The sequence below is a fragment of the Oncorhynchus nerka genome, linkage group LG13, assembly GCF_034236695.1.
Source record: "Oncorhynchus nerka isolate Pitt River linkage group LG13, Oner_Uvic_2.0, whole genome shotgun sequence".
In the NCBI taxonomy this organism is placed as follows: Eukaryota; Metazoa; Chordata; class Actinopteri; order Salmoniformes; family Salmonidae; genus Oncorhynchus; species Oncorhynchus nerka.
In genome coordinates, this window is record NC_088408.1 from 29,522,893 (window position 1) to 29,548,534 (window position 25,642).

Genomic DNA, 25,642 nt, shown 5'->3' on the forward strand with positions numbered 1-25,642 from the left:
GATACTATGGTGTTAAATGCTGAGCTGTAGTCAATGAACAGCATTCTTACATAGGTATTCCTCTTGTCCAGATGGGATAGAGCAGTGTGGACATATTCTCTCAACCAGCTTTATGAGGTAGTCACCTGGAATGCATTTCAATTAATAGGTGTGCCTTGGAATTTCTTTCCTTCTTAATGCGTTTGAGCCAATCAGTTGTGTTGTGACAATGTAGGGGTGGTATACAGAAGATAGCCCTATTTGGTAAAAGACCAAGTCCATATTAAGGCAAGAACAGCTCAAATAAGCAAAGAGAAATGACAGTCCATCATTACTTTAAGATATGAAGGTCAATCAAACCAAAACATTTCAAGAACTTTGAACGTTTCTTCAAGTGCAATCGCAAAAACCATCACGAGCAATGATGAAACTGGCTCTCATGAGGACCGCCACAGGAATGGAAGACCCAGAGTTACCTCTGCTGCAGAGTTCATTAGAGTTAACTGCACCCCAGATTGCAGCCCAAATAAATGCTTCACAGAGTTCAAGTAACAGACACATCTCAACATCAACTGTTCAGAGGAGACTGTGGGAATCAGGCCTTCATGATTGAATTGCTGCAAAGAAACCACTACTAAAGGACACAAATAATAATAAGAAACTTGCTTGGGCCAAGAAACACGAGCAATGGACATTAGAATGGTGGAAATCTGTCCTTTGGTCTGATGAGACCAAATTTGAGAGTTTTGGTTTCAACCACCGTGTCTTTGTGACACGGCGGTTGTGACACCGTGAAGCATGGAGGAGGAGAATGTATGATTGTGTGCGGGTGCTCTGCTGGTGACACTGTCTGTGTCTTCAGTGATACGACATCACATTTGGTTTACGCTTAGTGGGACTATCATTTGCTTTTCAACAGGACAATGACCCAACACACCTCCAGGCTGTGTATGGGCTATTTGACCAAGAAGAAGAGTGATGGAGTGCTGCATCAGATGACCTGGCCTCCACAATCACCCGACCTCAACCCAATTGAGATGGTTTGGGATGAGTTAGACTGCAGAGTGAAGGAAAAGCAGCCAACAAGTGCTCAGCATCAGGGATGCAAACTGGTGAGGGCCCAAAAAGGTGACACTTTTTTTTGCACCGAAACATGCAAAAAAATCCCTGTTAGGGGGGAAATGGAGGTTTTAACTAAATAAACAATAAAGAATATGATCTACATGCTCAGTCTGTGTGTAAAATAAAAAGTTGTTAATGTGAACCTAACTCACAGCTAAAAAATGTAAAGAAAGCAATCCAATGTTATCAGTTGCCTTGACTTTACAGCGAATTACACTACAAGTCTTGAAAAAAAAACAATACACTAATATTGCAGTTAGCCATGACCGCCTTTATAATAGAACGCGTGTGACCACACACACACATCTAAATATTGCACTTGGGAAAAAAACATCTTAAAGTAGAAATAGAATGAAACATAAAGGCATGATATTTTTTCTCTATTATAGTGGCCTCTATAGTAGACATTGATCAAGTGCACAAGGCTACAAGTGTGCAAAAATAATGTTCACTGAGTAAAAAAATGTAATAATCCCGCCTCACAGTGTTACTGCCAAGTTCAACACAACAAAAGCCATGTTTTTGGGCTACACAACATTATTGCAGTGTACACTTTCTGCCTGTGGACATCTGTTCTACAATGTGCCAGCAGAGCAAGATACCCTTTGTTGGCATAATTGATCTCCTTCAGGCAGAGAGAACACCTGGCATAACCCCTTTTATCTGCTGTATTGAAAAAAGTGAGAAAGAGGGAAAGTGTTGTGTTCCTTTCACCTCTATAGTGGCATCCAGCTTAAGCCAGGCCCAGCTCCAGCTACACTTTATCACTGAATCCACTTGTTTAACAAGCAACGCCTCATTTTCACTTAATTCTCTCTTTCTGAAAATGAACCACAAACTGTAGAGGTTAAACATTAGTTCATAGATAGTAGTTACTTTGCTAGCTAGTTAACTAGTCCACATTTCACACAGATTGCCAGGGTCCAGTAAGCAACTAACGCGTTCTAACGGCAAGGAGTCGTATACCAGTTAACACTACGGCAAATTAGGTTAGGTTACTAATGTTAGCTCATCTGATGTTGTAACGGTAGCTCATTTTCACACTATAAACTAAATGATTTGATCAGTTAAGATGGCTAATGTTGATCAACATTTCTCTGGCTAGCTAACGGAGAATTTGATCCAGCTAGCAAGATAACATTACTTAACTCTAACAATACTTGTTCCACCACACTTTCTCCCTCACCTCAAACTATCCAAATGGCAGTTGTTTTTCGCGTTGATGCTGTAACTAGCAAATTGGTTGTCTCTTCTCTCTTCAGTAGCGTGCTGCAATCTGTTGTTATGTGAATGGTTGGCTGAGCCTTGGATACAGCCAGTATTGCTCCAAATGCGCATCACTCGTTCGCTTACATCCAGTAGTGTGATCCGATGCCAAGCCCCCACGCCCAAATCTTTCTCATTAGATCTACACGAATCACTTGGGTCATCAATTTTCGATTCAAAACGACTAATTTCGCCGAAAGGTGACTAGTTTGCATCCCTGCTGCATATGTGGGAACTCCTTCAAGACTGTTGAAAAGTATTCCAGGTGAAGCTGGTTGAGAGAATGCCAAGAGTGTGTAAAACTGTCATCAGGGCAAAGGGTGGTTACTTTGAGGAATCTCAAATATAAAATATATGTAAGATTTGTTTAACACTTTTTTGGTTACTACATGATTCCATATGATATGTGTTATTTCATAGTGTTGATGTCTTCACTATTATTCTACAATGTAGAAAATAGTAAGAATGAGTAGGTGTGTCCAAACCTTTGACTGGTCCTGCATGTGGGGAGGGGGAGGGGGGTGTAGACATTTGATTAGCTGTTCAGGAGTCTTATGGCTTGGGGGTAAGCCTTTTGGACCTAGACTTGGCACACCGGTACCTCTTGCCATGTGGTAGCAGAGAGAACAGTCTATAACTAGGGTGGCTGGATTCTTTGGCAATTTTTAGGGCCTTCCTCTGACTACGACTGGTGTAGAGGTCCTGGATGGCAGGAAGCTTGGCCCAGTGATGTACTGGGCCGTGCGTACTACCCTCTGTAGTGCCTTTCGTTCGGAGGCCGAGCAGTTACCATACCAGGCGGTGATGCAACCAGTCAGGATGCTCTCGATGGTGCAGCTGTAGAACTTTTTGAGGATCTGAGGACCCATGTCAAATCCTTTCAATCTCCTGAGGGGGAAAAGGCGTTGTCGTGCCCTCTTCACGGCTGTCATGGTGTGTTTGGACCATGATAGTTCGTTGGTGATGTGGAGTACAGGAGGGGACTGGGCACGCAGCCCTGAGGGGCCCCCGTGTTGAGGATCAGTGTGGCAGATGTGTTGTTACCTACCTTTACCACCTGGGGGTGGCCCGTCAGGAAGTCCAGGAACCAGTTGCAGAGGGAGGTGTTTACTCCCAGGGTCCTTAGCTTAGTGATGAGCTTTGAGGGCACTATGGTGTTCGAACGCTGAGCTGTAGTTAATGAATAGCATTCTCACATAGGTGTTCCTTTTGTTCAGGTGGGAAAGGGCAGTGTGAAGTGCAATAGAGATTGTGCATCTGTGAATCTGTTGGGCCGGTATGCAAATTGGAGTGGGTCTAGGGTTCCTGGGATAATGGTGTTGATGTGAGCCATGACCAGCCTTTCAAAGCACTTCATGGCTACTAAAGTGAGTGCTACCTGTCAGTAGTCATTTAGGCAGGTTACCTTAGTGTTCTTGCACATAACGACTAAGGTGGTCTGCTTGAAACATGTTGGTATTACAGAGGTTGAAAATGTCAGTGAAGACACTTGCTTGTTTGTCAGCGCATGCTCGGAGTACACATCCTGTGAATCCGTCTGGCCTTGCGGCCTTGTGAATGTTGACCTGTTTAAAGGTCTTACTCACATCGGCTACGGAGAGTGTGATCACACAGTCGTCTGAAACAGCTGGTGCTCTCATGCATGCTTCAGTGTTGCTTTCCTCGAAGCGCTCATAGAAGTCACTTAGCTCGTCTGGTTGGCTCGTGTCACTGTATCATCTTACACTGGGCATGTCTCAAAAGACAAATGTGGCTTCCTCTCCTAGTCCCCTTTACTTTGTCCACAATGAGAAAGACACAGACATATAGATGAAAGCTAAGCTAGGCTTCTGTCATATTGTTTCATATTTGCTATTACGTCTTTTCAGATCAGTGCAGTTGAGGTAGAGAATACGAGGGGAGGAGGCAACTTTAGACTATTGAGATGTGCCCAGTTTACTATGATTGAATGTGACAACAGTGTCACTATGTAGCTATACTGTACATAAACACAGTACAGCCATCTTAGTTCATGCTATGGAGATAGACAGACACTTATAAAACATATCAAACAGAACCATTGTGTTGTCATTACAATTGCTATTGACTCTGACATGAGATTAAAAAATAACATTACAAACCAAGCCAAAAGAAACAACAGACTACATATGTATGTTTGTTCATCTCAATGTCCTGTATGTGTGTGCGAGCTGTGTGCTGTGTCTTAAGACTTTACTCAATCCTATTCACATTTCAAATTAAAGTTTCATTTGATAATTGCAATCCATTATAGCTCTATTGGTATTCTCACTTTCAAAACATGTTGAAAAGAAATTGACAAACAGAACAAGGGCTGTGGTTACAAAATAACAAAAATCTACATAAAACTAAACCAAAACACTAAATTAGGAAAAGAGATTTGCCAGATACCGTGTGTATCTGACGTGAGTATGACAAGTGTAACGGAACGTAAGACTACTGCAATACACTATCAAACACAATAAGACAACCCTGCTACCAGTGACACCCATAGTACAGGCCTCTACGGACCATCACAGGTGAGTTAAACAGGACAGGTGAATGGGAGGGTAAGATTCCTCCAACCAGGCCTCAGGAGAGAGGGGAGCATCTCAGTCGTGCACCCCATGCCGGGTGAGGGTTAGTCGGGATTGAGTGGGCTCAATGGCCCGGCATGTCTGCGGTGCCGGGAGGTTGTCCAGCTGTAGTGCTTAGGTACCGCCAGCTGAGGGCGGCGAGGATCATGGTAGGGGATAACAATATGGGGGAGAGTCCTCTCCTGTATTTATTTTATTTTATTTCAACTTAATTTAACCAGATAGGCTAGTTGAGAATAAGTTCTCATTTAGAACTGCAACCTGGCCAAGATAAAGGACAGCAGTTCGACACTTATAACACTTAGTTACTAGGCAAGTCAGTTAAGAACAAATTCTTATTTTCAATGACGGCCTAGGAACAGTGGGTTAACTGCCTGTTCAGGGGCAGAACCAACATACAGTAGAAAAAAAGAAAACAAAAAGTCTATATGCAGTGAGTGCAAATGAGGTAAGATAAGGGAGGTAAGGCAATAAATAGGCCATGGTGGCGAAGTAATTCCAATATAGCAATTAGACACTGGAATGGTAGGATGTGCTGAAGATTAATGTGCAAGTAGAGATACTGGGGTGCAAAGGAGCAAGATAAATAAATAAATACAGTATGGGTATGAGGTAGTTGGATGGGCTGTTTACAGATGGTCTATGTACAGGTGCAGTGATCTGTGAGCTGCTCTGACAGCTGGTGCTTAAAGCTAGTGAGGGAGATATGGGTCTCCAGCTTCAGCGATTTTTGCAGTTCGTTCCAGTCATTGGCAGCAGAGAACTGGAAGGAAAGGCGGCCAAACGAGGAATTGGCTTTGGGGGTGACCAGTGAGATATACCTGCTGGAGCGCATGCTACGGGTGGGTGCTGCTATGGTGACCAGTGACCTGAGATAAGGCGGGGCTTTACCTAGCAGAGACTTGTAGATGACCTGGAGCCAGTGAGTTTGGCAATAAGTATGAAGTGATGGCCAGCCAATGAGAGCATACAGGTCGCAGTGGTGGGTAATATATGGGGCTTTGGTGGCAAAACTGATGGCACTGTGATAGACTGCATCCAAATTGTTGAGTAGAGTGTTGGAGGCTATTTTGTAAATGACATCGCCGAAGTCGAGGATCGGTAGGATGGTCAGTTTTAAGAGGGTGTTTGGCAGCATGAGTGAAGGATGCTTTGTTGTGAAATAGGAAGCTGATTCTAGATTTCATTTTGATTTGGAGATGTTTAATGTGAGTCTGGAAGGAGAGTTTATAGTCTAACCAGACACCTAGGTATTTGTAGTTGTCCACATATTCCACACAGGGGTTTTGTCCCAGGACGGGTCTGTCAGGGACACCCTCTGTAACAGGGCTCTTTCCAAAGGTTGATAACAAGTGCCCTGAAAGTTACTGGCCAGGTCGCAGTTGTAAATGAGAACTTATTCTCAACTGGCCCACCTGGTTAAATAAAGGTGAAATGTTTTTTATTATTTTAACTGTAAAACGTTTTCCTTGGATTGATACAATTTATTTAAGTCAAAGTTTGAACTAGCATGACTTGAACTCATCTTTAATGAATGTACAATTTTACTGTCTGTAAACTATAAAACTATCATACATTGTCTTGTAGGAAGAGTCAATCTCCAAAGAAAACTGGGTTATCTTACAAAGGACACTGATGAGGCAGAAAAAAAAATAAAATAAACATTCAGAAACACTATTGTCTTTTATTCTTTTTTCAATGATATACAAATTAAAATATCACATTACATAGCAATATTAATGTCTTCTTTGGTTGTGTACAAGGATACATCACACTATTGTAGCCTTCCTACTCACCAAAGCTCTGTCTTAAGGACACTTAGCAGCCTGCTACTATGTGCTCTGCTGCAGTCCCACTTCCACCAGTCTCTGTATCATCTTACACTGGGCATGTCTCAAAAGACAAATGTGGCTTCCTCTCCTTGTCCCCTTTCCTTTGTCCACAATGAGAAAGACACAGACATATAGATGAAAGCTAAGCTAGGCTTCTGTCATATTGTTTCATATTTGCTATAACGTCTTTTCAGATCAGTGCAGTTGAGGTAGAGAATACGAGGGGAGGAGGCAACTTTAGACTATTGAGATGTGCCCAGTTTACTATGATTGAATATGACAACATGTAGCTATACTGTACATAAACAATCATCTTAGTTCTTGCTATGGAGATATACAGACACTTATAAAACACATCAAACAGAACCATTGTGTTGCTATTGAAAATAACATTACAACCCCCCCCCCCCCAAAAAAAAACGACTATAAGAAATGCACAATGGTTTAGTTGATGTTTCTTAATCGCAATGTCCTGTATGTGTGTGAGCTGTGTGCTTTAGGTTTGTGTGATGGGTTCAAGACTTTACTAAATCCTATTCGCATTTCAAATTAATGTTGAAAAAAAAGAAGTGAAAAAAAAGAAGTGAAATTACCAATCCATTATAGCTCTATTGGAATTCTCCCTTTCAAAACATGTAACAAACAAAACCAGGGTTGTGGTTACAAAATAACTAAAAATCAACATAAAAACAAAACAAAAAAACAAATGAGAGATGTGCCAGGTGCCGTGTGTATCTGACGTGAGTATGACCAATGTGTTCGAAAATAATGTTACGGAAAGTAAGACTGCAAATCACTATCAAACACAATAAGACAACCCTGCTACCAGTGACTCCCATAGTACAGGCCTCTACGGACCATCACAGTTGAGTTAAACAGGACAGGTGAATGGGAGGGTAAGATTCCTCCAGGGGAGAGGGAGAACCAGGCCTCAGGAGAGAGGGGAGCATCTCAGTCGTGCACCCCATGCAGGGTGAGGGTTAGTGGGGGTTGAGTGGGCTCAATGGCCCTGCATGTCAGCAGTGCCGGGAGGTTGTCCAGCTGTAGTGCTTAGGTACTGCCAGCTGAGGGCGGCGAGGATCATGGCAGCGGAGAGGTACATGGGGGAGAGGTGGGCAGTCCGGGAGGCCAGGGTGGCTTGGGAGAGAGTCCTCTCCTGGATCACACCCAGGATAAACAGGGTTTTGTCCCGGGATGGATCTGTCAAGGACACCCTCTGTAGCATCTGGAGAAAGAGAGAGAAAAAGAAAGAGTGAGAGAGATCAGAAAACTCAAACATAAAGTAAGAACACACACTCAGATGCACAATAACACAAACAAACACAATTGAATACATGACACACCCAAAGATACACACACCTCCTGGCTGTATTGGGCCATGATGCTTTGCACAGCACCCATGTTGGTGGCTTGCATCATGAGGGTGACGGCCTGACCCTTCCTGATTTTCACCACGCCCTGGAATACTTGAGGGTTGTTGTAACAGGCTGAGAGGGTCGCTATCGCCATCACCTGGACATTATTGAGACATACAGTACAGCAAAATGAAATGCTTCCTGAGGATCCTGACTCAAACAACCAGGAATGAAAAGTGAAAATGTGTTGAATGGAAATGCAACTAGCAGCTTTCTCCAGTGGGAATGTACTTTGAAATGTAACATTTCAATGGTAGCATTTACCTGTGGTATGGCGCAGAAGTTGAAGACGCTCTGGTTGCGTAGGCGTGCCAGATAGGTGATGACATCAGGGACGTGGCGCAGGGCGTCTGTCACCAGCAGGTTGAGACAGGACAGGGCTGAGGTCAGCTGGTCAGACTCTGCCAGGTCCTCCAGACGACACGCAAACTGACTCCATGCCTACAGAGGGACATGCAACACACACATTAACTACACACACCCCATTAATGACACATACAGTGCACACACACACACACACACACACACACACACACACACACACACACACACACACAGTGTAGTTACCTCTTGTGGCCAGAAGGCCCTCGCCACCTGTATATCCTCCAGGTAGTCTCTGATGATGTTGGTCTTCTGGAGGAACAGGCCCATGGAGTTGGCCAGCTCTGTGTCCTTGCCCACCTCGGGGTCCTCCAGCTGGGAGGCAGAGAACAGCTGGGACAGGCCTATACCCACCAGCCCTGCCACATAGTGACAGTACTGCACAGGGGGTAATGTTAATACACATGTATTTAACACTCAAAAATCTATTACAGACTGGTGTGAAGTGTAGAAATCAGTGGGTTTACGTGACTTTCATGTAGCATCAAGCTATTTGTCATTTGATACACGTCAGGCTACCACTAGGTTATAGTGACGCACGTCAGGCTACCACTAGGTTATAGTGACGCACGTCAGGCTACCACTAGGTTACAGTGACGCACGTCAGGCTACCACTAGGTTACAGTGGCGCACGTCTGGCTACCACTAGGTTACAGTGGCGCACGTCAGGCTACCACTAGGTTACAGTGGCGCACGTCAGGCTACCACTAGGTTACAGTGACGCACGTCAGGCTACCACTAGGTTACAGTGACGCACGTCAGGCTACCACTAGGTTACAGTGACGCACGTCAGGCTACCACTAGGTTACAGTGACGCACGTCAGGCTACCACTAGGTTACAGTGACGCACGTCAGGCTACCACTAGGTTACAGTGACGCACGTCAGGCTACCACTAGGTTACAGTGACGCACGTCAGGCTACCACTAGGTTACAGTGACGCACGTCAGGCTACCACTAGGTTACAGTGACGCACGTCAGGCTACCACTAGGTAATAGTGACGCACGTCAGGCTACCACTAGGTAATAGTGACACACGTCAGGCTACCACTAGGTAATAGTGACACACGTCAGGCTACCACTAGGTAATAGTGACACACGTCAGGCTACCACTAGGTAATAGTGACACACGTCAGGCTACAACTAGGTTATAGTGACACACGTCAGGCTACCACTAGGTTATAGTGACACACGTCAGGCTACCACTAGGTTATAGTGACACGTCAGGCTACCACTAGGTTATAGTGACACGTCAGGCTACCACTAGGTTATAGTGACACGTCAGGCTACCACTAGGTAATAGTGACACACGTCAGGCTACCACTAGGTTATAGTGACACACGTCAGGCTACCACTAGGTTATAGTGACACGTCAGGCTACCACTAGGTTATAGTGACACGTCAGGCTACCACTAGGTTATAGTGACACGTCAGGCTACCACTAGGTAATAGTGACACACGTCAGGCTACCACTAGGTAATAGTGACACACGTCAGGCTACCACTAGGTTACAGTGACACACGTCAGGCTACCACTAGGTTACAGTGACACACGTCAGGCTACCACTAGGTTATAGTGACACGTCAGGCTACCACTAGGTAATAGTGACACACGTCAGGCTACAACTAGGTAATAGTGACACACGTCAGGCTACAACTAGGTTATAGTGACACACGTCAGGCTACCACTAGGTTATAGTGACACACGTCAGGCTACCACTAGGTTATAGTGACACGTCAGGCTACCACTAGGTTATAGTGACACGTCAGGCTACCACTAGGTTATAGTGACACGTCAGGCTACCACTAGGTAATAGTGACACACGTCAGGCTACCACTAGGTAATAGTAGTGCTACCACGTCAGGCTACCACTAGGTAATAGTGACACACGTCAGGCTACCACTAGGTAATAGTGACACGTCAGGCTACCACTAGGTAATAGTCGTCAGGCTACCACTAGGTAATAGTGACACACGTCAGGCTACCACTAGGTTATAGTGACGTCAGGCTACCACTAGGTTACAGTGACACACGTCAGGCTACCACTAGGTTACAGTGACCAGGCTACCACTAGGTTACAGTGACGCACGTCAGGCTACCACTAGGTTACAGTGACGCACGTCAGGTAGGACAGTGACGCACGTCACGTCAGGCTACCACTAGGTAATAGTGACACACGTCAGGCTACCACTAGGTAATAGTGACACACGTCAGGCTACCACTAGGTAATAGTGACACACGTCAGGCTACCACTGACACACGTCAGGCTACCACTAGGTAATAGTGACACACGTCAGGCTACCACTAGGTTATAGTGACACGTCAGGCTACCAGTGGTAATACGTCAGGCTACCACTAGGTTATAGTGACACACGTCAGGCTACCACTAGGTTATAGTGACACGTCAGGCTACCACTAGGTTATAGTGACACCAGGCTACCACTAGGTTATAGTGACACACGTCAGGCTACCACTAGGTATAGTACATCAGGCTACCACTAGGTTATAGTGACACACGTCAGGCTACCACTAGGTAATAGTGACACACGTCAGGCTACCACTAGGTTATAGTGACACACGTCAGGCTAGGTGGTTATAGTGACACGTACTACCACTAGGTTATAGTGACACGTCAGGCTACCACTAGGTAATAGTGACACACGTCAGGCTACCACTAGGTAATAGTGACACACGTCAGGCTACCACTAGGTACAGTGACACACGTCAGGCTACCACTAGGTTATAGTGACACACGTCAGGCTACCACTAGGTAATAGTGACACACGTCAGGCTACCACTAGGTAATAGTGTCAGGCTACCACTAGGTAATAGTGACACACGTCAGGCTACCACTAGGTAATAGTGACACACGTCAGGCTACCACTAGGTTATAGTGACACGTCAGGCTACCACTAGGTTATAGTGACACGTCAGGCTACCACTAGGTAATAGTGACACACGTCAGGCTACCACTAGGTTATAGTGACACGTCAGGCTACCACTAGGTTATAGTGACACGTCAGGCTACCACTAGGTTATAGTGACACGTCAGGCTACCACTAGGTAATAGTGACACACGTCAGGCTACCACTAGGTAATAGTGACACACGTCAGGCTACCACTAGGTAATAGTGACACACGTCAGGCTACCACACGTCAGGCTACCACTAGGTAATAGTGACACACGTCAGGCTACCACTAGGTTATAGTGCACAGGCTACCACTAGTAGTGACACGTCAGGCTACCACTAGGTAATAGTGGTTATAGGTAGTGACACACGTCAGGCTACCACTAGGTTATAGTGACACGTCAGGCTACCACTAGGTTATAGTGACACGTCAGGCTACCACTAGGTAATAGTGACTACACGTCAGGCTACCACTAGGTAATAGTGACACACGTCAGGCTACCACAGGCGTCAGGCTACACACTCAGGCTACCACTAGGTAATAGTGACACACGTCAGGCTACCACTAGGTAATAGTGACACACGTCAGGCTACCACTAGGTAATAGTGACACACGTCAGGCTACCACTAGGTAATAGTGACACACGTCAGGCTACCACTAGGTAATAGTGACACACGTCAGGCTACCACTAGGTAATAGTGACACACGTCAGGCTACCACTAGGTAATAGTGACACACGTCAGGCTACCACTAGGTAATACAGTTACATATCAGGACATTATTTTTTACAATATATCGTATCCTATCGTTTTGACAATATCACAATATTATTTTTGCGCTTGTTGGCTGTACCTGCACCAAAACTCCAGTATTGTTCCTTCATAGTTTGTTCTCCATCGTCTTTTTTCTTTTTTGTTGCAAATCGGTTTTAGCACTTTTATTTCCATGACTGACTGATCAAAACTTGTTTTCTAATCCTCCCTCGTCTCTGCAGCAGACATGTGGTGAGCAATGTTTGGAACATCGCAATTAATCACAGTATCGAATTGCAATACATATCGCATCACCACCTACGTACCGTAATAATATTGTATCGTGAAGTCCCTGGCAATTCCCAGCTCTACTATTAACCAGCAAATGTGAAGCTGTTAGTCTAACACGTGTATAATGCTTGCCTAACATTAAGGTGACATTTACCTGGTCCCACTCCTTCATGGAGCCCACTTTCTTCTCCAGAAACTCAGCCATTCCAACTCCCATGCGGTGGCAGATGTCCGAGATCACATCCTGGTATGCCTGACCCAGGTTCCTGAACTCCAAGGAAATCTGAACAGAAAAGAGATTAATTTAAATACACACACACATAGCATGATGACAGATGCCCATTGTATGATTTCTGCTACATATTTCATTGTCATGACAGTGTTATGCAATCCTTAGGTAAAAAAAAAGACAGGCTCATTCCACCTGACTGGCATGTATAGCCCTGTCAATCACCCTTCAGACCTCTGTTCATCCAGCCAATCAGGGAGCTTCAATGCACTGCAGGAAAACAGCTCTGCTCACCTCTAGTTAGTGCATGTTTTTCCATTGCAAAAGAAGAACACGCGCACACACAAGAAGGAAATAGGTGTGTTGCTGACAGACTGTGACATGCTGTTCCTAACTGAAGTGTTGTCCATCCATTGACAAGTAAGTATTGGAAATGCTATTGGGTGTAATATACACTGATTATACAAAACATTAAGAACAACTGCTCTTTCCATGACATAGACTGACCAGGTGAATCCAGGCGAAAGCTATGAACCCTTAGTGATGTTACTTAAATTCACTTTAAATCAGTGGAGATGAAGGGGAGGAGACAGGTTAAAGAAGGATTGTTGAGCCTTCAGACAATTAAGACATGGATTGTGTATGTGTGCCATTAAGAGGGATAATGGGCAAGACAAAATATTTAAGTGCCTTTGAACGGAGTATGGTAGTAGGTGCCAGCCACACCGGTTTGAGTGTGTCAAGGTTTGCGACGCTGCTGGGGTTTTCACACTCAACAGTTCCAATAATGTGTATCAAGAATGGTCCACCACCCAAAGGACATCCAGCCATCTTGACATAACTGTGGGAAGGATTGGAGTCAATATGGGCCAGCATCCCTGTGGAACGCTCTAGACACCTTGTAGAGTCCATGCCCTGTCGAGTCCCATAGGCCCACAATTGGCCCAGCGTTGTCCAGGTTTGGCCCGGGTAGGTCTTCATTGTAAATAAGAATTTGTTCTTAAATGACTTGCCTAGTTATATATATACATATATATATATATACACTACTCAAAAAAATAAAAGGGAACACTTAAACAACACAATGTAACTCCAAGTCAATCACACTTCTGTGAAATCAAACTGTCCACTTAGGAAGCAACATTGATTGACAATAAATTTCACATGCTGTTGTGCAAATGGAATAGACAACAGGTGGAAATTATAGGCAATTAGCAAGACACCCCCAATAAAGGAGTGGTTCTACAGGTGGGGACCACAGACCACTTCTCAGTTCCTATGCTTCCTGGCTGATGTTTTGGTCACTTTTGAATGCTGGCGGTGCTTTCACTCTAGTGGTAGCATGAGACGGAGTCTACAACCCACACAAGTGGCTCAGGTAGTGCAGCTCATCCTTGATGACACATCATTGCGAGCTGTGGCAAGAAGGTTTGCTGTGTCTGTCAGCGTATTGTCCAGAGCATGGAGGTGCTACCAGGAGACAGGCCAGTACATCAGGAGACATGGAGGAGGCCGTAGGAGGGCAACAACCCAGCAGCAGGACCGATACCTCCGCCTTTGTGCAAGGAGGAGCAGGAGGAGCACTGCCAGAGCCCTGCAAAATGACCTCCAGCAGGCCACAAATGTGCATGTGTCTGCTCAAACGGTCAGAAACAGACTCCATGAGGGTGGTATGAGGGCCCGACGTCCACAGGTGGGGGTTGTGCTTACAGCCCAACACCGTGCAGGACGTTTTTCATTTGCCAGAGAACACCAAGATTGGCAAATTCGCCACTGGCGCCCTGTGCTTTTCACAGATGAAAGCAGGTTCACACTAACCACATGTGACAGTCTGGAGACGCCGTGGAGAACGTTCTGCTGCCTGCAACATCCTCCAGCATGACCGGTTTGGCGGTGGGTCAGTCATGGTGTGGGGTGGCATTTCTTTGGGGGGCCACACAGCCCTCCATGTGCTCGCCAGAGGTAGCCTGACTGCCATTAGGTACCGAGATGAGATTCCCAGACCCCTTGTGAGACCAAATGCTGGTGCGGTTGGCCCTGGGTTCCTCCTAATGCAAGACAATGCTAGACCTCATGTGGCTGGAGTGTGTCAGCAGTTCCTGCAAGAGGAAGGCATTGATGCTATGGACTGGCCCGCCCGTTCCCCAGACCTGAATCCAATTGAGCACATCTGGGACATCATGTCTCGCTCCATCCACCAACGCCACGTTGCACCACAGACTGTCCAGGAGTTGGCGGATGCTTTAGTCCAGGTCTGGGAGGAGATCCCTCAGGAGACCATCCGCCACCTCATCAGGAGCATGCCCAGGCGTTGTAGGGAGGTCATACAGGCACGTGGAGGCCACACACACTACTGAGCCTCATTTTGACTTGTTTTAAGGACATTACATCAAAATGGATCAGCCTGTAGTGTAGTTTTCCACTTTAATTTTGAATGTGAATCCAAATCCAGACCTCCATGGGTTGATAAATTTGATTTCCATTGATAATTTTGTGTGATTTTGTTGTCAGCACATTCAACTATGTAAAGAAAAAAGTATTTAATAAGAATATTTCATTCATTCAGATCTAGGATGTGTTATTTTAGTGTTCCCTTAATTTTTTTGAGCAGTGTATATGTATATATATATATATATATTGTATTGGTTACATTTTATTTATATATATTTATATATATATATATATAAAATGTCATGTTTACATTCTCTCTACGTTGCTAGTAGATTTCTATATTATTGCACATGTATTTATCTTAGTATCTTGTAATATGTCCTCATGATTGTATTGTTCCTCCCTTTTTAGAACCATGTAAAATACCTCAAATGGAAGCAGATGTGTCCACATGTATGTGGTGGTGACAAAGTGTACAGTAATGGGCCTCAACATAATATTCTAACCCGACAACACTATAGTGGGCAGATCTAACTGAATCCGTTTGAAGTAACTAGCGGGTGAGGAGTCAGAAGCCAACCACACAGACGAGCGTGCGATAGTTTTGACATGTTCCTAGTTCTCGACGGATTTAGAGACCAACAGATTTTTACACTTTATGTAGGGTTATATATATATAGTACGCAGTAGTGCCAGCGGTTCCACTGACCGTAGGGAAGTCCTCCAGGACCCGCCTGTCCTTCTCATGGCTCTCAGTGAAGCACCAGTTGGCCTGGTAAAGGTACGTGTGGAAGTCATTCAGCATGGGCACCTTCTTCTCCAGGGGGATGGTCATATCATCTTCCACCGTGTCAAGGGCACGTAGGACCAGGTAGAAGATACACACCGCATGCCTGGACAAAAAGAAGGGACAGGGGAAGAATTCATTGATTTGAGAAGGTTAGGACCTACTCACTGTAAACCTAACTGTTACAGAGTGAGCCGGCAAGGGCTGACACCAACCCTGGGTATTCAGGAAGGAGCTGACAGACACCAATATTTAACTTTAATGTAACACTTGACATGTGATGTTTGGTATGAAGCTTAATACATTTTACAGCAGGGACTCGTGTGTGAACTAAATACTGTCGGTCATCTGTTTAGGGAAACTGCATGCCATTTGAATGATGTAAACAAAAAAAATGTCATCAACCTTCCGGAACACACTTTGCTCTTAAAACCAGCTGTGTCACTTCTGTACACTGAACCGTGGGATTAGACACAATGTACAAATGGCTGCAATAGAAGCCTTTTGTTTACATTGAATTCCACCGCCAAAAAATCAGTTCAGTTACCGCAGGCCTACGCTACAACTTGCCTACAGCTTGTGCACTCGCAGTCCATACTGTATGTTTGTCACTTATGACAGTTTAGGCTATTTTACTGTCATATCAAAATATGTTTGTTCTTAAGCCCTAAAGAGGTAAAGAAGTGAACTAAAGGTCAAAACTGATTACTGACCATATGTTCCAGGGTCAATAATAAAAAATAACCTAAAAACCTCCAAGTTCCAATATGTAATTTTGTCTGGCATGTGCCAAAGTGCTGCCATTCAGCTGCCATGGTTCCTTACTTGGACAGGCTGCAGAGACACCTCTTACTAGGGAACGTCAAAGGTTCAGGTTGCTGCACAGTCACCCCTTTAGTTTTTACACTGCTACTCGTTGTTTATCATCTACGCATAGTCACTTTACCCCTACCTACATGTACACATTACCTCAATTACCTCGACTAAGCTGTACCCCTGCACATTGACTCGCTACCAGTACCCCATTATTGTTAGTGTTACTTTTTTAAAACATTTTATTCAGTAAATATTTTCTTAACTGCATTGTTGGTTAAGGGCTTGTAAGTAAGAATTTCATGGTAAGGTCTACCTGTCTACCTGTTGTATTCAGAGCATGTGACAAATAAACATGTATTTGATTCGAAGCTCTAGTCTAGAGCGCCCATTAAAATTATGTTTAGGAGTATTTTTAAACTCGCTCTATGGTTAAAGTAATAAGAAATATATGTAATTATTGTCAAAATCTATGACTGTGCTTAATTTACTATCATCCTAAATTAAAATATTAAATTAGTTTGACATGTTGAATTATTTTATATTACGCTAATTTCCCTATGGTGGACAGAACGTGTTACTACATTACACAGACAAACATTTTCACCACACAATATTTACAGGAAATACACATCCTTTTCACCTCAGATTGGTGATGATAGTGTAAATGTTTATAGTAATCACAATTACGTAAAATTGATTGCTTAAAAGAGACCAATATCTTTGCTTTAGTACCAGTGTTTTTGTCATATGCGCCTGTTGGTGGCAGGTTCATAACCAATTGGGAAGGTCGAATTTACAACATACAACTGGGAAAAACCCACTTCAATGCCACTCCAACTGGTAATTACTGGTGGGAAACTCGACTATCATCCCTGAACTTTGACTTCTCCCACATGCTGACCTCTGACGTCATCTACTAAGGAAATGACCTCGATTACAGCACTTTCGTCAGTTCAATGCAACAATAAACATTATTTATAAAAGGCAATCTATTAATATGGTTTTTGAACACTATAATAGGAGCATGATAGCTGTCATTTTATTTATAGTTGATGCAGTTTGTTGGCCATTAGCCAATCGCCGTTTCTCAACGAGATCAAAACATGTGAATGCATCCAACTGGTATTCATGACTTCACAACTAACAAGATCTACCTTCCCACTTGGTTATGAATGCAGCATTAGAACGAGCCTGTCATTTTCCAGACCAGGGTGGGAAGACAAATGTGGGGGCTCCTCCTACAAAAAAACATCTAGGGCCTCAATGCCACACAGATTTGAGTGTCACACGATCACAGAAATGTGTGCCAAACCCTGTCACTATTTAGAAATTGATGTGAGAAAGGATTACAGAAGGAAATACAACACTTTAACAGGTTAAGACTTTTCCTACTAGTTCACTTCGGAAAATCATTCTCACATCAATTTCTAAATAGCAACAGTGGTCATTTGACTTTCAAATCCGTGTGTGGTATTAAGGCTAGAGACGTTTGCAGGAAGAGCCCCAGAATTGTTTCTCATCGTCGTGGTTCCATTGATTTCAATACACTGAAAACCCAACGGTTACAGACTGAGCAGGCAAAGGCTGACACCAATCCTGGCATTCGGGAAAGGGCTGACACCAATATTGAACTTTAATGTAACACCTGACATGTGATGAACAGTATGGTATGAAGCTTCATTTTACTGCAGGGACTCATGTCTCAACAAAGTGTGAACTAGCTACTGTAGGTCCTATGTGTAGGGAAACGTCATGCCATTTGAATGACAGCTGTAAAAACCTGTAAGCAACCTATCAGGAACACGCACAAACACACACAATGTGCACTTAAAACCAGCACTTCTGTAAACTGAATGGTGGGAATAGACACAGTGCTGCAGCAGGGGAATATGGCTGGCTGTAATATAATTATAAGCAGTTACATTGAATTCCCCCGCAAGCAAATCAGTTCAGTTACAGTAGTGCCCTACAACTTGCCTACAGCGTGTGCACTTGGCTATACATTTGCTACTTTGTAGGCTAGTTTAGACTACTTTTCTGTCATATTAAAATCAGTTTCTTTTCCAGATTTAAAATGGGTAAATAAGCGAACTCAAGGTCAAAACTGACCATTGTTCCAGGGTCAATAATAATACCCTAAAATCCTCCCAAGTTCCAATAGCCGATCACATTCTTGTCGTGTATTTGCCAAAGTGCTGGCATTCAGCTGTCATGGTTCCTTGTTTACTTCGACATGCTGGAGACACACCCCTTACCTGCATGGTTGGAGAGCAAAGTTGGCAAGGTTATGCAAACTTACCGTAACTCTCCGTCTAGCGCCTGGATAACAGCGGCGAAACTGCGACTGGTCTGGTTCAGATAGAGGTAGCATGTCCGCAGACTCTCACTCATGGATTCCTGGCAAGAGAAACAGAGAAACACGGGGTGTCGGTAAGAGCCTACTGTCCGCAAAGCACTGGGGCGGGCGGCCCAACATCCCTCCTGCACGCCCCTCTCGCCCAGCCGTCCCCCGGAGAGAAGGGACCGTGAAGCGGGTCCAGGGCTCCGCGGGGTGACGCAGAGAGAGCGCTTGAACACCGTGAGAGAAACCGGACACTTGCAGCAAGCTCCGGCCATATGAGGAAAATGGACGCTCAGCCTTCCATGAGCAATTTAGACAACATTGTTGGCTATCCAGTTATTAATATCCGTGGTATTCATTCGTGCGCGCAGTTCAGCAGAGGACATGGAGTGTTACTCTGTAGCGGGGTGAAAACTTTAGGAAGTTATAGACTTTGCAGGGCGGGGTCAATCGGTGATCTTTAAACAAGTCTCACGGCCTATACAGTCTCCAGACCAGAGTAATAAATCCATCCACATACCTCGAAGAATTTGTCCACGGGCGCACCCATTGAGCGCAGCAGTAGGCTGTGATGCAGTTTGACATCGGAGCCCCTCCCACTTCAGTCATAACACAGCAGTGTTTTCTGCAAGAGTAAGCAGTACCCCCCCTCCCCCCCCCCCCCCCAACAACATGTAACACACCATACGCCATGTTTGCTAAACATTGGACACAGACCTATCAATTCCCCAAAATAATGATCATGCACATCATTATTCACACATAACTAAACGTTTTATTGTGTAAGTCTATGTCTTTCTCTGCAATCGTAATTTGAATTAGGTAGGCTTATTTGGCCAACCCAGTGACGCATAAGAAGTTGCTTGCCTACAATTTCCTCTTAACAATTTTCTCAACATTGCAAAACGCATGAATATGGGGAAATGTTGAGCTGACTGACAGATGATGCTGTACTGTCATCTAGTGGCAGACAGTAGCAAAAACAAAGTGGTTATATTATGCCAGTGGTCTCCAACTGGCGGCCCGCGGGCCTGGTTTTATTTGGCCGTATTCCCATGCATAATGGAGAGATAAACAGTATGGGATCATATAGAAATGTAAGCAAGGTTTGAAATGATTGTGTTTTAGTTCAATATTATATCCGTTTGGGCGTCTTGCGGTCAATTTGCAATTTGCAAATGATTTGTAATTATGTTCTGGACCCTGACCATCCACTCAATAAAAAATCGTCCAGCGGCCGAATCTAGTTGATAATCCCTGCATTATGCCCATCGTGGACTGGCAGGCTGCTCTGAACTCAAGATGCACACCATTGTGCACTAGCCAGGGGAAGCCACCACGCGCTTTCAGATTTTCGCATGTAACTAGACTCTTGATTCAAGAACATCGCCCCCCTTTAATTGACACCTGAAGTGTCTTATTTCAAAGCTAGCTCTCGTCATAAAATACTCTCTATTTGGCTATAACGTTATGATAGTGTCATTCATCCATCATAAAGGGAAATCCTACTGGACATTCACAGTGGTGTAAAGTACTTACGTAAAAATACTTTAAAGTCCGGGTTAGGTTTGACCGGGGTAGGCCGTCATTGTCAATAAGAATGTGTTCTTAGCTGATTTGCCTAGTTAAATAAAGGTTAGATTAAATAAATAACGTTTTTGGGGGGTATAACTTTTACTTCAATACAGAAAATGCTGTACTTTTTATGTACATTTTCCCTGAAACCCAAAAGTACTCGTTACATTTTGAATGCTTAGCAGGACAGAAAATGGTCCAATTCGCACACATATCAAGAGAACATCCCTTGTCATCCCTACTGCCTCTGATCTAGCAGACTCACGAAACACAAATGCTTTGTTTGTAAATGATGTCTTGAGTGTTGCAGTGTGACCCTGGATATCCGTATGTTTTTTTGGTTTGCTTAATATAAGGAATTTTTATTATTCATACTTTTACTTTTACTTTGATACTTAAGTATATTTAAAACCAAATACTTTTAGATTTTTACTCAAGTACTATTTTACTGGGTGACTTTTACTTGAGTCATTTTCTATTAAGGGATCTTCACCACTGGACATTCAACTATCATCATTCCAGGTCAAAGCGGTGTTTAAAGTGTCGGAAATCAGGCATTACCTGCGCCGTCAAACAAACATGCGCACAGCATCTGCTCCCGGAATGAACCCACAAAGGCTATTATATAACGCAAATCCCAGCCATTAAGTCAATGGTTATCCTTCTCTCTAGCCTGAACTGCGCATCTATTATTTATTCTAGGCCTACACAATACAAACATTGCTGTGAGAAATAGAGTTAGAATAGGCTACCCTTCTAGTTCATTCAGGTAGTTAGTTGACTAGGTAACCTATTACTGTTACTACTGTGCCATTGCTCCTGTAGAATGTGTCTACACATTTGATGAAGCCAGAAGCATTGTTGTGTAGAAAATGCAAGTGGGCCAATGTTGTAGAGATGCATGGATACAGACTGGCACTGTTAGCGCGCACATTGTGTTGTGTAGGTCTATGCTATTCCAAAATGTATAAGAAACGACAATAGCGAGTCGTGCCGTAGCCTAGGTTACAGGTAGGCAATAATCGGGGGGTTTAGAGCAGATAGCTACTCACATAGTCCAACTTGGGCATCACAGTGCGACAGCCCCCCATTTTAAACTTGAACAGGTTGAATATTTCCTCCGGGTGTCCTAACGATTTTACGATATCCATGTTTTATCTTTTCACCACACGTACGCCGATGATGCTTTCTTGTATCGTGTGCTTATTCCACCCAAGTGCGCTTAAAACATGGCAATATTTTCTCCATTCAAACGTTGAGCCGCTGAGCTATAGAGCAGCCGGCCCCTTTCTACCGAAAAAAAGTCGTCAGATCGAATGACGCCTGTGATTGGTCAGAAAATCATGGGCTCAGTACCCGTCGACCAGTGGATGACTAGAGCGGCTGGTGTGACGTCCCGCCCCGGCCGTGTTTCTCCAAACTGAGGCATCTGATTGGATGATACGTTGTTTAACGCGAGAGACCATCCGGACGGAGTGTGACAGATACTGTTGTTATGTCACACTGAACATCACCAGTTTCAATAACCCCAAAATATTCTGTTATTCTCAGGCCAAGTCAACAGCTGCCCATGTCCTACATTTTAGGCTAATTTATTTATTATAATGAATTTATCAACATTCCCTTTTTGTATGGGATAGTTTTCATACAGTAGACTGGCATGACCTGTGTGTATGCTTGTGAAGTTGTGCATTGTGTGTGTGTGTGTGTGTGTGTGTGTGTGTGTGTGTGTGTGTGTGTGTGTGTGTGTGTGTGTGTGTGTGTGAATAATAAAGCTACTGTATATGTGTTGCACATTTTTACATTAACAGAAAACAAAAAAAAGTTTTCAGATTTACACTTGTACAGTAAAGCCTACTGAACCTGTAACTGGGGCAGGGGACTGGCTAAACTCTGCTTTTCTAAATAGCCTACAGATTAGTGAGCTACACCAGCAGATTCACTACAATTTAGTGGATCAACCTGAAATATACCTTTCACCTGAAAGACTTGAATCCCCCTCCCTGTCTCTCTCTCTCCTCCCCCTCTTTCTCTTCTCTCGTCTTCTTCTTCTCTCCCTCTCTCGATTCAATTCAAGGGGCTTTACTGGCATGTGAAAGATATGTTAACATTGCCAAGGATAGTGAAATGGATAAACAAAAGTGAAATAAACAATACAAAGTGAACAGTAAATATTACACAAGTATCAAAAGAATGAAGACATACCACATGTCATATTATGTCTATATATGTCACACCCTGAACTGTTTCACATGTCTTTGTGCTTGTCTCCACCCCCCTCCAGGTGTCGCTTGTCTTTCCCATTTTGACCATTCTGCCTGCCTTGAACCTGAGCCTGCCTGCCGTTCTGTAGCTTTTCACCCCATCCTGGATTATTGACCTCTGCCTGCCCTGACCCCGAGACTGCCTGCCGTTCTGTACCTTTTCAACCCATCCTGGATTATTGACCTCTGCCTGCCCTGACCCCGAGACTGCCTGCCGTTCTGTACCTTTTCACCCCATCCTGGATTATTGACCCCTGCCTGCCCTGAACCCGAGACTGCCTGCCGTTCTGTACCTTTTCAACCCATCCTGGATTATTGACCTCTGCCTGCCCTGACCCCGAGACTGCCTGCCGTTCTGTACCTTTTCAACCCATCCTGGATTATTGACTTCTGCCTGCCCTGACCCTGAGACTGCCTGCCGTTCTGTACATTTTCAACCCATCCTGGATTATTGACCTCTGCCTGCCCTTACCCCGAGACTGCCTGCCGTTCTGTACCTTTTCACCCCATCCTGGATTATTTGACCTCTGCCTGCCCTGACCCCGAGACTGCCTGCCGTTCTGTTCCTTACGTACTCTGATCTTGATTATTGACCTCTGCCTGCCCTGACCCCGAGACTGCCTGCCGTTCTGTACATTTTCAACCCATCCTGGATTATTGACCTCTGCCTGCCCTGACCCCGAGGCTGCCTGCCGTTCTGTACCTTTTAACCCCATCCTGGATTATTTGACCTCTGCCTGCCCTGACCCCGAGACTGCCTGCCGTTCTGTTCCTTACGTACTCTGATCTTGATTATTGACCTCTGCCTGCCCTGACCCCGAGACTGCCTGCCGTTCTGTTCCTTACGTACTCTGATCTTGATTATTGACCTCTGCCTGCCCTGACCCCGAGACTGCCTGCCGTTCTGTACCTTACGGACTCTGATCTTCATTACTGACTTCTGCCTGCACTTGACCTGTCATTTTGCCTGCCCCCTGTGATTGTAAGAAACGTTTGTTTCTTTGACACCGTCTGCATCTGGAACTTTTCCTGAAACTTGATAATATACAGTGTTGTAATGATGTGCATGTAACGGAGTGCGTACTGGCAGCAGAGAAGTCAGGGGCAGGAGAGCGAAAACTGATTTACAACAGTGTTGTTTCATAAACATAAAAAACACTGTAAACAGAACAATCAATGAATTGGTCAAACAAAAGCCGGTATCCACCAGCATAACATACACAAGCACTACAAGATACAATTCCGGACAAGGACATGGGGGAAACAGAGGGTTAAATACACAACATGTATTGGAAGGAATTGAAACCAGGTGTGAGGGAAGACAAGACAAAACCAATGGAAAATGAAAGGTGGATCGGCGATGGCTAGAAGGCCGGTGACGTCAACCGCCGAACGCAGCCTGAACTAGGAGAGGGACCGACTTCGGCGGAAGTTGTGACAGCGCAAATAGTTCAAGTACAAAAGGAAAAACAAATTAACCTCAATATGGGTAGTATTTACACTGGTGGTGTTCTTCACTGGTTGCCCTTTTCTTGTTGATGTGATTTCCCACTGTGGTATTTCATCAAATAGATATGTGAGTTATTTGTGGGTCTGTGTAATCTGAGGGAAATATGTGTCTCTAATATCATCATACATTTGGCAGCTCAGTTTCCACCTCATCTTGTGGTCAGTGTCCACATAAATTTTTTTAACCTTTATTTAACTAGTCAGTTAAGAACAAATTCTTATTTTCAACGACAGCCTAGGAACAGTGGGTTAACTGCCTGTTCAGGGGCAGAACGACAGATTTGTACCTTGTCAGCTCAGGGGCTTGAACTTGCTACCTTCCGGTTACTATTCCAACGCTCTAACCACTAGGCTACCCTGCTGCCCCACATAGCTTGTCTTCTCTTTAGAGCCAGGTCTGCCTTCGGCGACCTTTCTCAATAGCAAGGCTGAGCTCACCGAGTCTGCACATAGTCAAAACTTTACTTAATTTTGGGTCAGTCACAGTGGTCAGGTATTCTGCCACTGTGTACTCTCTGTTTAGGGCCAAATAACATTCTTGTTTGCTGTTATTTTTGTTAATTCTTTCCAATGTGTCAAGTAATTATCTTTTTGTTTTCTCATGATTTGGTTGGGTTTAATTGTTTTGCTGTCCTGGGGCTTTGCGGGGTTTGCTCTGCATGCATTATTTGGTGTTTTACATTGTATTGCCAGGTCGCAATTGTAAATGAGAACTTGTTCTCAACTTGCCTACCTGGTTAAATAAAAAATAGAAAATAGTACATTGAGGATATTTTTGCAGAATTCTGCATGCTGTCTCAATTTGCTGAGGAAGTTAGCTGTGGTACTGATGTTGAGGCTGAGGTATGTATAGTTTTTTTTGCTCTAGGGCAACAGTGTTGAGATGGAATTTTGATTTGTGGTCCTGGCAACTAGACCTTTTTTGTAACACCATTATTTTTGTCTTACTGAGATTTACTGTCAGGGCTCAGGTCTGACATCTGTGCAGAAGATCTAGGTGCTGCTGTAGGCCCTCCTTGGCTCACTCTCTCTCTCTCTCTCACCTCCCCCTCTCTTTCTCTTCTTCTTCTTCTCTCTTGCTCTCTCTTTCTCAAATTCAAAACGTTTCGTCAGTAAAGCATCACTGTATACGATATACATTGTATTAAAATAATACATAATAGTAATATGAAATAGTGATAATAAAAGTA

The 25,642-nt window shown here is 44.2% G+C and overlaps 1 protein-coding gene across 3 annotated transcripts; it reads right to left on the minus strand.

The window, feature by feature from the left end:
- Positions 1 to 6,625: 6,625 nt before the first annotated feature.
- fdft1 (farnesyl-diphosphate farnesyltransferase 1) lies at positions 6,626 to 21,952 on the minus strand. Of its 3 annotated transcripts, none has more exons than XM_029676515.2 (8): positions 21,732 to 21,952; positions 19,063 to 19,160; positions 15,870 to 16,053; positions 12,695 to 12,823; positions 8,776 to 8,967; positions 8,473 to 8,649; positions 8,153 to 8,305; positions 6,626 to 8,018 (listed from the first exon to the last, which is right to left on the minus strand). In XM_029676515.2, exons 1-8 carry the CDS (start codon positions 21,828 to 21,830, stop codon positions 7,794 to 7,796), a joined length of 1,257 nt encoding a protein of 418 aa, XP_029532375.1. In that variant the 5' UTR covers positions 21,831 to 21,952; the 3' UTR covers positions 6,626 to 7,793. The 3 variants fall into 3 exon arrangements, with proteins under 3 accessions (XP_029532375.1, XP_064882391.1, XP_029532374.1); XM_065026319.1 differs by lacking the exon at positions 21,732 to 21,952 and adding an exon at positions 19,625 to 19,694; XM_029676514.2 differs by lacking the exon at positions 21,732 to 21,952 and having other exon boundaries at positions 19,063 to 19,618.
- Positions 21,953 to 25,642: the final 3,690 nt, after the last annotated feature.